Consider the following 13364-nt stretch of genomic DNA (forward strand, 5'->3'; position numbering starts at 1 on the left):
AAATTTAAATTTTGAAAGGTGGAGCATACGATACACACCATACATAAATTGTTTTTAGATAGAATATGCCAAAAATGAAATACACTGCATCTCACAGCTGTTACTTCCTTTTAGGACTCATCGGAAATGCTAGAGTCTAAACTACTGTTGAAACAGAAGGGCAGGTGCGTAAAAAAACCCTCAATTATATGACTTTCAAAAATAAAAGGTGAATTGATTGATTGAAAAAAAAATAATATTGAGTTACTTATGAACTGTGCCACTACTCAAAAAAGCTAACTGTGGCTAACAAAGGTTACGGCAAACATCGGGGACTAAGAAATCCACCTTGTATCATTAATGACGAACACAAGGCACACATGTGATTCTACCTACAATATTTGGTTATAGGTAAAGATTAACAAAAATAAAAATGAGAACGTCATCAAGGTAGTGAACTCTGGCCTGAGCAGTCGACGTCAAAGTATATTAGTAATATATATAACGTATACAGTTTTCAGCATCGCGTTCTGTCCTGTTCTGTTCATATCCAGTGTGAGTGTTTAGACCATCTTATCTTGTGATGACGCTGTGATATATTTTACTCTGTTTTACTTTAAAGTATTATCCATATACCCACAGTGTTAAAAGTATTATCCGTACACCCACAGTGTTAAAAGTATCATCCATACACCCACAGTGTTAAAAGTTTCATCCATACACCCAAAGTGTTAAAGTATTATCAATACACCCACAGTGTTAAAAGTATTATCCATACACAAACAGTGTTAAAAGTATTATCCATACACCCAAAGTGTTAAAAGTATTATCCATACACCCACAGTGTTAAAAGTATTAGCCATACACCCAAATTTAAGTGTTAAAAGTATTATCCATACACCCAGAGTGTTAAAAGTATCATCCATACACCCACAGTGATAAAAGTATCATCCATACACCCACAGTGTTAAAAACAATATCAATACACCCACAGTGTTAAAAGTATTATCCATACACCGACATTTGTGTTAAAAGTATTATCCGTACACCCAAAGTGTTAAAAGTATTATCCGTACACCCACAGTGTTGAAAGCATTATCCATACACCCACAGTGTTAAAAGTACCATCCATACACCCACAGTGTTAAAAGTATTAGCCATACACCCAAATTTAAGGGTTAAAAGTATTATCCATACACCCAGAGTGTTAAAAGTATTATCCATACACCCACAGTGTTAAAAGTATTAGCCATACTCCCAAATTTAAGTGTTAAAAGTATTATCCATACACCCACAGTGTTAAAAGTATTATCCATACACCCAGAGTGTTAAAAGTATCATCCATCCACCCACAGTGTTAAAAACAATATCAATACACCCACAGTGTTGAAAGTATCATCCATACACCCACAGTGTTAAAAGTATTATCCATACACCCACAGTGTTAAAAGCATTATCCATACGCCCATAGTGTTAAAAGTATTATCCATACACCCACAGGGTTAAAAGTATTATCCATACACCCATAGTGTTAAAAGCATTACCCATACACCCAGTGTTAAAAGCATTATCCATACACCCTCAGTGTTAAAAGTATTATCCATACACCCATAGTGTTAAAAGAATTATCCATACAACCACAGTGTTAAAAGTATTATCCATACACTCAGTGTTAAAAGCATTATCCATACACCCAGTGTTAAAAGCATTATCCATACACCCACATTTTTAAAAGTATTATCCATACACCCATAGTGTTAAAAGAATTATCCATACAACCACAGTGTTAAAAGCATTATCCATACACCCGCAGTGTTAAAAGTATTATCCATACACCGACATTTGTGTTAAAAGTATTATCCGTACACCCATAGTGTTAAAAGCAGTATCCATACACCCACAGTGTTAAAAGTATTATCCGTACACCCAAAGTGTTAAAAGCATTATCCATACACCCGCAGTGTTAAAAGTATTATCCATACACCCAGTGTTAAGAGCATTATCCATACACCCATAGTGTTAAAAGCATTACCCATACACCCAGTGTTAAAAGCATTATCCATACACCCTCAGTGTTAAAAGTATTATCCATACACCAATAGTGTTAAAAGTATTATCCATACACCCGTAGTGTTAAAAGCATTATCCATACACCCAAAGTGTTAAAAGCATTATCCATACACCCGCAGTGTTAAAAGTATTATCCATACACCGACATTTGTGTTAAAAGTATTATCCGTACACCCAAAGTGTTAAAAGCATTATCCATACACCCACATTTTTAAAAGTATTATCCATACACCCATAGTGTTAAAAGCATTATCCATACTCCCACAGTGTTAAAAGCATTATCCATACACCAATAGTGTTAAAAGTATTATCCATACACCCAGTGTTAAAAGCATTATCCATACACCCGCAGTGTTAAAAGTATTATCCATACACCCATAGTGTTAAAAGTATTATCCGTACACCCACCGTGTTAAAAGCATTATCCATACACACATAGTGTTAAAAGCATTATCCATACACACATAGTGTTAAAAGCATTATCCATACACACATAGTGTTAAAAGCATTATCCATACACACATAGTGTTAAAAGCATTATCCATACACACATAGTGTTAAAAGCATTATCCATACAACCACAGTGTTAAAAGCATTATCCATACACCCTCAGTGTTAAAAGTATTATCCATACACCGACATTTGTGTTAAAAGTATTATCCGTACACCCAAAGTGTTAAAAGTATTATCCGTACACCCAAAGTGTTAAAAGTATTATCCATACACCCGTAGTGTTAAAAGCATTATCCATACACCCACATTTTTAAAAGTATTATCCATACACCCATAGTGTTAAAAGTATTATCCGTACACCCACCGTGTTAAAAGCATTATCCATACACACACAGTGTTAAAAGTATTATCCATACACTCAGTGTTAAAAGCATTATCCATACACCCACATTTTTAAAAGTATTATCCATACACCCATAGTGTTAAAAGAATTATCCATACAACCACAGTGTTAAAAGCATTATCCATACGCCCATAGTGTTAAAAGTATTATCCATACACCCAGAGTGTTAAAAGTATCATCCATCCACCCACAGGGTGAAAAACAATATCAATACACCCACAGTGTTAAAAGTTTCATCCATACACCCAAAGTGTTAAAGTATTATCAATACACCCACAGTGTTAAAAGTTTCATCCATACACCCAAAGTGTTAAAGTATTATCAATACACCCACAGTGTTAAAAGTTTCATCCATACACCCAAAGTGTTAAAGTATTATCAATACACCCACAGTGTTAAAAGTATTATTCATTCACCCATAGTGTTAAAAGCATTATCCATACCCCCATAGTGTTAAAAGCATTATCCATACAACCACAGTGTTAAAAGCATTATCCATACACCCTCAGTGTTAAAAGTATTATCCATACACCCATAGTGTTAAGAGTATTATCCGTACACCCACAGTGTTAAAAGCATTATCCGTACACCCATAGTGTTAAAAGCATTATCCATACCCCCATAGTGTTAAAAGCATTATCCATACCCCCATAGTGTTAAAAGCATTATCCATACAACCACAGTGTTAAAAGCATTATCCATACACCCACATTTTTAAAAGTATTATCCATACACCCATAGTGTTAAAAGAATTATCCATACAACCACAGTGTTAAAAGCATTATCCATACTCCCACAGTGTTAAAAGCATTATCCATACACCCAAAGTGTTAAAAGTATTATCCATACACCCAGTGTTAAGAGCATTATCCATACACCCATAGTGTTAAAAGTATTATCCATACACCCACAGTGTTAAATGATTTAACTTTGCCGTAGGTATATGCCATCAACATGAAGATAAATGTGAAGACAACAGCTGCATATTCCTGAATATTTTCCGATATTGTTTACGTAAACGCTTTAGAACAATTTGTCAGTATGCACTGACGCGGCTTATATTTACCACAGTGAAGTGCTTCATGAAATGTCTGTTAAAATAACAACAGTAAAAACCCGCAATCCAACCGTGCTAAATGAAAATAATCGTAAATTTGTCATTACTGACATGAGTTCCAAACAAAATGCATTACCAAATATCTCCACAAATTTCTAACCCAGCTGTTACCAAAGCATGTTTTTGTTGTTATCCTTTCTCGCGGTTATATTGTTTTTGTTTTGTATGATTTTGTTGACAGAAAAGTTCTTAAATGACAATCAATATTACACTTACCGTCACTACACGTTGGTCCCATATAGCCTTTTTGACACAGATCCACGTCACATATGCCGGTCACGTGATCACAGTTATCAGTCTCACAGAAACAATTTTGAGAACAGTTTTCACCAAAAGTTCTGAATGAACATTCTGAAATGGAAGATTGTGTTCCGTCAAAGAATTTAAAGCTGACAGTGCAAGACAAGAACCATCAACTTTTCATAAATAGAAGTCGCCTGTATAAACCGGAAGACTGCTTTACTGACAAGCACATGATATTGGCGCTTTATAGACTCGCTGATCACAATGTTTCGGCTATATGATCGTATACAAATGAATGTTTCTTCTTTCATTGGAATTATTTCACCTTTAAAGATACATAACGGCTAAACACAATGCATGTGTGGAATTCAGTCAGGTAATAAATATATAGAAAAAGAATCTAAACCATATCATTGAGACAAATTTTAAGCATAAGTATAGGTTATAGGTTGACAGGAAAATCAATCTAATTACGGTGCTGTGATTGACTTACAGCCGGATTAAATATCAACGACAACTACGCTAATACATTTGAGTTCAGTAGGAGATTACGATAGAGGTAGAAGAAGAAGAAGAAGAAAAGGAGATGAAAAAAAAAGATATTCTAGAAAACTTTGAGTACTTGTGGATTTCTATTGCGTAACAAGTAAGAAATATCACAATATTTGTACATCCTTGGATTTATTTTGATTCATTTTGAAAATATTGTGTTTTGTATTGACATGGAATTAAATATAATACACGATATTTCAAATATAATATAGAGGTTCCCGAACGAGCGCTGGTTGGTTATCATGTTTATTTAACTTGAGTTAACATTTTTTATAAAGACACTAGGCTTACTAATTTTCTTTTATACAAGTAAAGTAATGATGCTTAGATAAATATAACATGGCTTTATGAGTTTTGTGACTTTTTCCAACCATTACGCTCGAATTATATCTAAAAACCCATATGCTTCTCTTAAATACAGGATTCCTGTTTCTGGTCGGGAAAACACTTGCCATAGATTATGACGTCAAATTGAAATATGCTGACTTTTGAAATAAATAGATACATTGAAACAACTCTGTTCAATACCATTATAATTATGCAAATAATTATATTTTTGCATTTATTTCTGTTAAGCTTTTTGAAACAAATAAATCTCGAAATTTCGAGTTATTAACACGAAAAAACGAAAATATTTTTTACGACATGACCCTTATGCTCTTCCGTATGTTTCGGTTCAACAAATATTTGAATTTATTGGGGGGTTCCTCCAGTTTTCTCGATACTAACATTTTTCCAAAAATCGTATGATATTTTTGTGTCAACATTCTCTATTTAACATAATGGTTACAAATTGGTATTCATTTAAAATAGACGTTATGTGATGTTTATATTATAAATAAAAGCTAAAGCGACATATTGTGGTAATTGAAAGGTAAAACGTACGAATTTTTATAAAATGTATATAATATAACTTACCTGTGTCACATTTATCGATTAGGTAACCGGGTTCACAGCCGTTAGGACACACTCCGTCCACGTGGTTACACGTCACATTGTCCTTGCAGTGACCACACGTGGATAAACAGCCGGGTCCGTACTTGTACGTATCACACTCTGTCATAGACATATAGTGTCAGTTACCGAGGTAAAAGTATACAACAAATTCGCTGTAAATCTCTAGCTAATGAAGAAACAGAAATCTGAACGCGATTTGTTTCAAACAGAGGTTCAAATTGATGTATCGATATTTATTGAAAAGTGGTATTCACATTTTCAAAACAATTGCTTTGTACAGCAACAGCTGAAGAACAGCATATTAAAGAAAACTAAATATGTTTCATTTCCTTTTGATTCGAAAATAAATGATGCATTTTCGTTTTGCTTCAAAATAGGAAGCAAAGCAAAGATTGTGCTTTGTTTAGTTGCCTACATGATAAACGGATGATATATGCATGATATATTAATGCATATGTAATGGTTTGTATACAAACTTAATTGGTCGCTGCATCAAAAACATATTTGTTTAAATCATACCTTTATTGCAGAACAAAGTTTGCCATCCAGGTTCACAGCCGTTATTACAGTACTCAAACGGACAACTCTCATTGTTAACACAGTGACAGGTTTCATTGCAGTTGTACGAAAACTGATTCCATGGACACGCTGAAGGGAAAGAACAAAACAATACCAGCAAAAAGTTAAATTAAAATATGCAATTAAATTCAAATACACAATTCAGTTAAAATATCCAATTAGATTGAAATACCCAATTAAATCAAAAAGAAAAATCCAATTAAATTAAAATATCCAATTGAATTAAAATATCCAATTAAATTAAAATATCGCATTAAATCGAAAAGAAAATATTCAATGAAATAAAAAAAAATCAATTAAAGAAAACATCTAATTAAATTAGATTATCAAATTAAAGCTTACGTTAAAGAGTTATTGAACGATTTTGTCTATATCCTTACATTTAAGATAAATTAATATTTTATGACAGAATTCATCTAAAAATAATTGTATAGTAATAGTATAACATTACATAATGTCATAATGTTACAACCATACATACACAAAACAAGTCTTCTGTGGGACGAAAAAATACAGCTGCAGTTAGTTTTCTGTTGTAGGAAACATAAATCTAAAATTATTCTACAGTAGTACGGAACATATGTCTATCGTAAGCCTACTGCGGCAAGAAACATACATTTACAATAAGTCTACTGCGGCAAGAAACATACATCTACAATAAGTCTACTGCGGCACGAAACATACATCTCCAATAAGTCTACTGCGGCCCCAAAAAAACATCTACAATAAGTCTACTGTGGCACGAAACATACATCTACAATAAGTCTACTGCGGCACGAAACATATATCTACAATAAGTCTACTGCGGCCCCAAAAATACATCTACAATAAGTCTACTGCGGTACGAAACCTAAATCTGTAATATGTCTACTGCGGTACGAAACATAAATCTACAATAAGTCTACTGCGGTACGAAACATAAATCTACAATAAGTCTACTGCGGTACGAAACATAAATCTATCATAAGTCTACTGCGGTACGAAATAAACATTTATTGCTAATCTACTGCAGTACGAAATACAAATCAATAAATACAGAATGTAGTTTAGTGTATTACGAACTTAAAACTACAACTTGTCTACTGGAGTACGAAACATAAATGTTAAACTGGGCATAGTTTACAAGTAATGGTGGTAACACTATTACAAGTAATGGTGGTAACACTATTACAAGTAATGGTGGTAACACTGTTACAAGTAATGGTGGTAACACTATTACAAGTAATGGTGGTAACTCTATTACAAGTAATGGTGGTAGCAATATTACAAGTAATGGTGGTAACACTATTACAAGTAATGGTGGTAACACTATTACTTGTTATAGTGTTACCACCATTACTTGTAACAGTGATACCACCATTACTTGTAACAGTGTTACCAACATTACTTGTAATAGTGTTACCACCATTCCTTGTAATAGTGTTACCACCATTACTTATAATAGTGTTACCACCATTACTTGTAATAGGGTTACCACCATTACTTGTAACAGTGTTCCCACCAATACTTGTAATAGTGTTACCACCATTAATTGTAATAGAGTTACCACCATTACTTGTAATATTGTTACCACCATTACTTGTAATAGAGTTACCACCATTGCTTGTAACATTTTTACCACCAGTACTTGTAATAGTGTTACCACCATTACATGTAACAGTGTTACCACCATTACTTGTAACAGTGATACCACCATTACTTGTAACAGTGTTACCATCATTACTTGTAACAGTGTTACCACCATTACTTGTAACAGAGTTACCACCATTAATTGTAATAGTGTTACCACCATTACTTGTAACAGTGTGACCACCATTACTTGTAATAGTGTTACCACCTTTACTTGTAATAGTGTTACCACCATTAGTTGTAACATTGTTACCACCATTACTTGTTATGGTGTTACCACCATTACTTGTAATAGTGTTACCACTCTATTACAAATAATGGTGGTAGCAATATTACAAGTAATGGTGGTAACACTATTATAAGTAATGGTGGTAACACTATTACAAGCAATGGTGGTAACAATATTACAAGTAATAGTGGTAACACTGTTACAAGTAATGGTGATAACACTGTTACAAGTAATGGTGGTAACTCTATTACAATTAATGGTGGTAACACTATTACAAGTATTGGTGGTAACACTGTTACAAGTAATGGTGCTAACACTATTACAAGTAATGGTGGTAACACTGTTACAAGAAATGGTGGAAACAATATTACAAGTAATGGTGGTAACAATGTTACAAGTAATGGGGGTAACACTATTACAAGTAATGGTGGTAACACCATAACAAGTAATGGTGGTAACAATGTTACAAGTAATGGTGTTAACACTATTACAAGTAATGGTGGTAACACCATAACAAGTAATGGTGGTAACAATGTTACAAGTAATGGTGGTAACACTATTATAAGTAATGGTGGTAACACTATTACAAGGAAGGGTGGAAACACTATAACAAGTAATGGTGGTAACACTATTACAGGTAATGGTGGTAACAATGTTACAAGTAATGGCGGTAACACTATAACAAGTAATGGTGGTAACACTATTACAAGGAAGGGTGGAAACACTATAACAAGTAATGGTGGTAACACTATTACAAGCAATGGTGGTAACACTATTACACGTAATGGTGGTAACACTGTTACAAGTAATGATGGTAACACTATTACAAGTAATGCTGGTAACACTGTTACAAGTAATGGTGGTATCACTGTTACAAGTAATGGTGGTAACACTGTTACATGTAATGGTGGTAACACTATTACAAGTACTGGTGGTAAAAATGTTACAAGCAATGGTGGTAACTCTATTACAAGTAATGGTGGTAACAATATTACAAGTAATGGTGGAAACACTGTTACAAGTAATGGTGGTAACCACTATTACAAGTAATGATGGTAACACTATTACAAGTAATGCTGGTAACACTGTTACAAGTAATGGTGGTATCACTGTTACAAGTAATGGTGGTAACACTGTTACAAGTATGGTGGTAACAATGCTACAAGTAATGGTGGTAACACTATTACAAGCAATGGTGGTAACACTATTACACGTAATGGTGGTAACACTGTTACAAGTATGGTGGTAACAATGCTACAAGTAATGGTGGTAACACTATTACAAGGAATGGTGGTAACACTATTACAAGTAATAATGGTAACACTATTACAAGTAATGGTGGGAACACTGTTACAAGTAATGGTGGTAACTCTATTACAATTAATGGTGGTAACACTATTACAAGTATTGGTGGTAACACTATTACAAATAATAGTGGTAACACTATAACAAGTAATGGTGGTAACACTATTACAGGTAATGGTGGTAACAATGTTACAAGTAATGGTGTTAACACTATTACAAGTAATGGTGGTAACGCTATTACAAGTAATGGTGGTAACAATGTTACAAGTAATGGTTGTAACAATGTTACAAGTAATGGTGGTAACAATGTTACAAGTAATGGTGGTAACTCTATTACAAGTAATGGTGGTAACACTATTACAAGTATTGGTGGTAACACTGTTACAAGTAATGGTGGTAGCAATATTACAAGCTACTCCATATAGACAGAAAAATATAGACCATTCTACGCAACATTATAATACCCGAAAACAATATCTTATATAAGAAATGTTGAGGAGAGGCAACTGTTCATGATTTATACAGCATTTCCCATTGTTATGTTCGTTTTTATCAGGGTGACAAAAGATCATGATGGACGTCACAGCACTGAAATAAATGTACTTTTATGTACCAATACCATACGGGGCAAGATGATACCATGAGAAGTAAATCTTTTGACATGGATTTGCTTTCTAGGTGTTACGAAAGTACATCCATTAGAAGATTTCCTGTCCTTTTCACTAATTTTTGTATGCTTCCTAAGTCTTTACCTTGAATATTTTATATTCTTACAAGAAAAAAGTATGGTGGGCAAACCCTATTATACGTAATTACTCATGCAGCTACAGACACAGAGCAACAACCTTTAAAGACAAGTTTAACAGTCATTGACTAAGAAATCGATACACACGTTCACTACACATTGGCCCCATCCATCCTTTGTCACAGTCACCGTTAGGACAATATCCGGTGGCCGGATCACATGTTCCGTTCGTAAGGCAGTGGCAACTTCCCATGCAGTTCACACCAAACATACCATCATCGCAGGCTGTCAGTGGAATAAAAACAATGTATATAGCTGGATGTGATGGAATGAGTACTGGACATGTAGATCGTATATGCAAGAAAGTCAGAGAGACATCTCGAATGCTTAATTTTCAGTAAGACATACATATCCGAAACGATAAAAAAATGTAATATTAGATGATGCAAATGTCCCTTACATCCCCAATGATAGGATCATAATCGCGTGGAGGTTGGTGATTTGTTATATTATCTCGGTCTCACTATTTTTAGAAATAGCATGTTTATATTCACTTTATGACGTCATTGCACTCGTAGCATCACAGTGCTCTGTCAAAGTTTTAAACAATTGAAAATTATCCATAGCATCTAATATAAAAATTAAAGACTTTTATTTCGGTGAATATGTGGTTATATTAACACGAGAAAGTGATATTGACCGAGACGAATAGACCTGAAAATGTGATATCGACCTCGACTTCGTCTTGGTTAATATCACTTTATCAGGTCCTTATAATCACATTAACAGAAGGCTTACAACATTCTTTTATTACGTTTAATAAAATCATATCAATACATCTTTATTAGCAAATTGCTTTGTAATTTTAAGAAAAGACGATATGATTTACATATCACCATGCTCAAATTAATCAGAGTCTGGAATCATACCAATATACTTTATACCGTATACAGATAATTTGTAATTTTGAATAATGGCGCCATTGCATTTTACGTCATAACAATGGCACCTGGTGTTATTTCGTATCGACGTCATATTTGCTCGCTTCAAGTTTTACCACTGCTGTAAAAATGCATTGTTCTGTATCTGGATGAGAGATTTTGTGAAAATTTCTTTAGATTATTCACAGTAGATATCGTCATGGTACTAATTTCATTTAGTTGCTTTAAAAACTAAACCAACATGAAGTTATTGATTTTAGAAGGCACTTTCCCGTGAGGCTTTTATCTTAAAACTTCTATTATTGTTTTGATTTAAAAAAAGCTTTCACTGTATAGCAACATTCACGCGGCAAAACTGAACTGAACTGAGATTTGTGCTGAAATATTATCAGTATGTGAATTAAAATTCATATACATTTGTATTTTACGGTAGAATCATACAGAAAGAATTCCATTGTTTCATAACCACTCAAAATTGACATATTGTTTCGTCATGGATGATTAACCTTTGTTATAAGATATATGGACAATAAACGTACATGACATGCACATTGGGCCTTTCCAGCCCGGTTCACATGGTCCAGGACAGAGGCCAATCTCGGGATCACAAGTACTGTTGTAGCATTTACCACATGTCGAGTTACACCCAGGGCCGAACATATTATTATCACAAACTGAAATAAAACAAAAATCAATAAATAAAATGATAAAAGGATGAAAATGAATAGAAAAAAATAAAAAGCATACAAAGCATACAATATTTTTTTTAAAATTATGCTTTGAATCATTGCAAAATATTTTTTTCCTTTTTAAATCCAAATTTTTCGACCTGGAGTCATGAAGAATGATATTTGATCAAAATGTATAAGTGTTTGTTAACAAGCAAACATGACATTTTATTTGTCTGAAACAATAATGATAACATATACTATGCTACATCTAAAGCAATGTTGTAAAACCCAGTAGCAGTTAGCTGCATTATAATATGACATGTTAAACAAATCCGGACAAAATAAGCTGTGTGTCTAAGGTTTTACATCATTCACAGCCAACGTCATACGAAGACATATACGAGTATGTAATTTTCAGATCCTTGTGTAGCGGACGGCAATTTATGTTAATTCGAGGATTTGAACTTTGACTTTTAACCTTTATTACGTCGTTATTTTCTGTGTGCTACTAACGACTCATCTTTAAACATTTTAATTAATTAAGTAAACAATTATATCTGATAATTGCGAAAAAAATATGACTGAGTCGCCACCAACGCTGAAAAATATGCAACTTTCTAAAACTGTTTCTATGGCAAATATTTCTCATCATTCAAACCTTCGTGACAAGTATTCGGCTTCCAGCCTTCCATGCATAAGCCGTCCGGACATATCCCGGTCTCTGGATTACAAAGCGCCTCGTTGAGACAATTGCAAGTAAGATTGCAAGACGGACCAAAAGTCCACAGATCACACGCTGAAATAGAGACATGAAACATGGTGACTTGTGGTTGTTACTTATATAGAATATGTCTAACTGTGACGTCGCAATGGAAAGTGCATTATCCATGATTTCATAAGTTTTTAGCTATAACAAAATAATGTCATCGCCATCTTGAAAATTAATATAAAAAACCTATGAAGAAGTGTAAGATTTAAGGCCAATGCCACTGTTGTAAATATTAAGGATTCCTGCCCCACCACCGCTTGCAAACAAATCCCCCATGCAGTTTTTCCTATTTACAGTAACCATCCCCCATGCAGTTTTTCGTATTTACAGTAACCTCGACCCCCTCCCCCGCGCGCCTCTTAGTTCATATTTTCGATACAACTGTAGCGCAACAGGGCCAGTATATTGTAAGAGTAACAATATAATGACCTGAGGTCCGGGGTTCGAAACCTGGTCTAGTCCTGTTGTATCCTTACACTCTGTACACGGCTGTCTTTATCTTTTCCTTTCTTTCATCTTTATTTTTCTTTTCTTTTTATAAAACTCTTGCAAGAAATCGTTTTCTTTTCAGAAATGATATACATTAAAGCTGGAGTCATACCGGAAAACTATTTCCAAGTAATAGTTATAAGTTTAAGAAGTTTTAGCAGTGGTATGGGGAACCTTCTATTTAAAAGAAAACGTAGCGGATTGTTTTTCTTTTCAACAATAATGGAAATTCT

At 33.9% G+C, this 13364-nt stretch overlaps 1 protein-coding gene across 1 annotated transcript in view; it reads right to left on the reverse strand.

Moving 5' to 3' along the window:
• The window catches only part of LOC110454559 (multiple epidermal growth factor-like domains protein 10), a 36108-nt gene extending 23518 nt beyond the window's left edge, over nucleotides 1–12590 (reverse strand). The window contains exons 1-6 of the mRNA XM_021504130.1: nucleotides 12532–12590; nucleotides 11742–11876; nucleotides 10409–10546; nucleotides 6294–6422; nucleotides 5703–5873; nucleotides 4239–4373 (exon numbers count right to left, since the gene is read on the reverse strand). Coding sequence (XP_021359805.1) covers nucleotides 4239–4373; nucleotides 5703–5873; nucleotides 6294–6422; nucleotides 10409–10546; nucleotides 11742–11876; nucleotides 12532–12565 — 742 coding nt within the window. The 5' untranslated portion in view covers nucleotides 12566–12590. The remainder of the gene's footprint in view (nucleotides 1–4238; nucleotides 4374–5702; nucleotides 5874–6293; nucleotides 6423–10408; nucleotides 10547–11741; nucleotides 11877–12531) is intronic.
• Nucleotides 12591–13364: the final 774 nt, after the last annotated feature.

Source organism: Mizuhopecten yessoensis, unplaced genomic scaffold (genome assembly GCF_002113885.1).
Source record: "Mizuhopecten yessoensis strain PY_sf001 unplaced genomic scaffold, ASM211388v2 scaffold7907, whole genome shotgun sequence".
Lineage (NCBI taxonomy): Eukaryota > Metazoa > Mollusca > Bivalvia > Pectinida > Pectinidae > Mizuhopecten > Mizuhopecten yessoensis.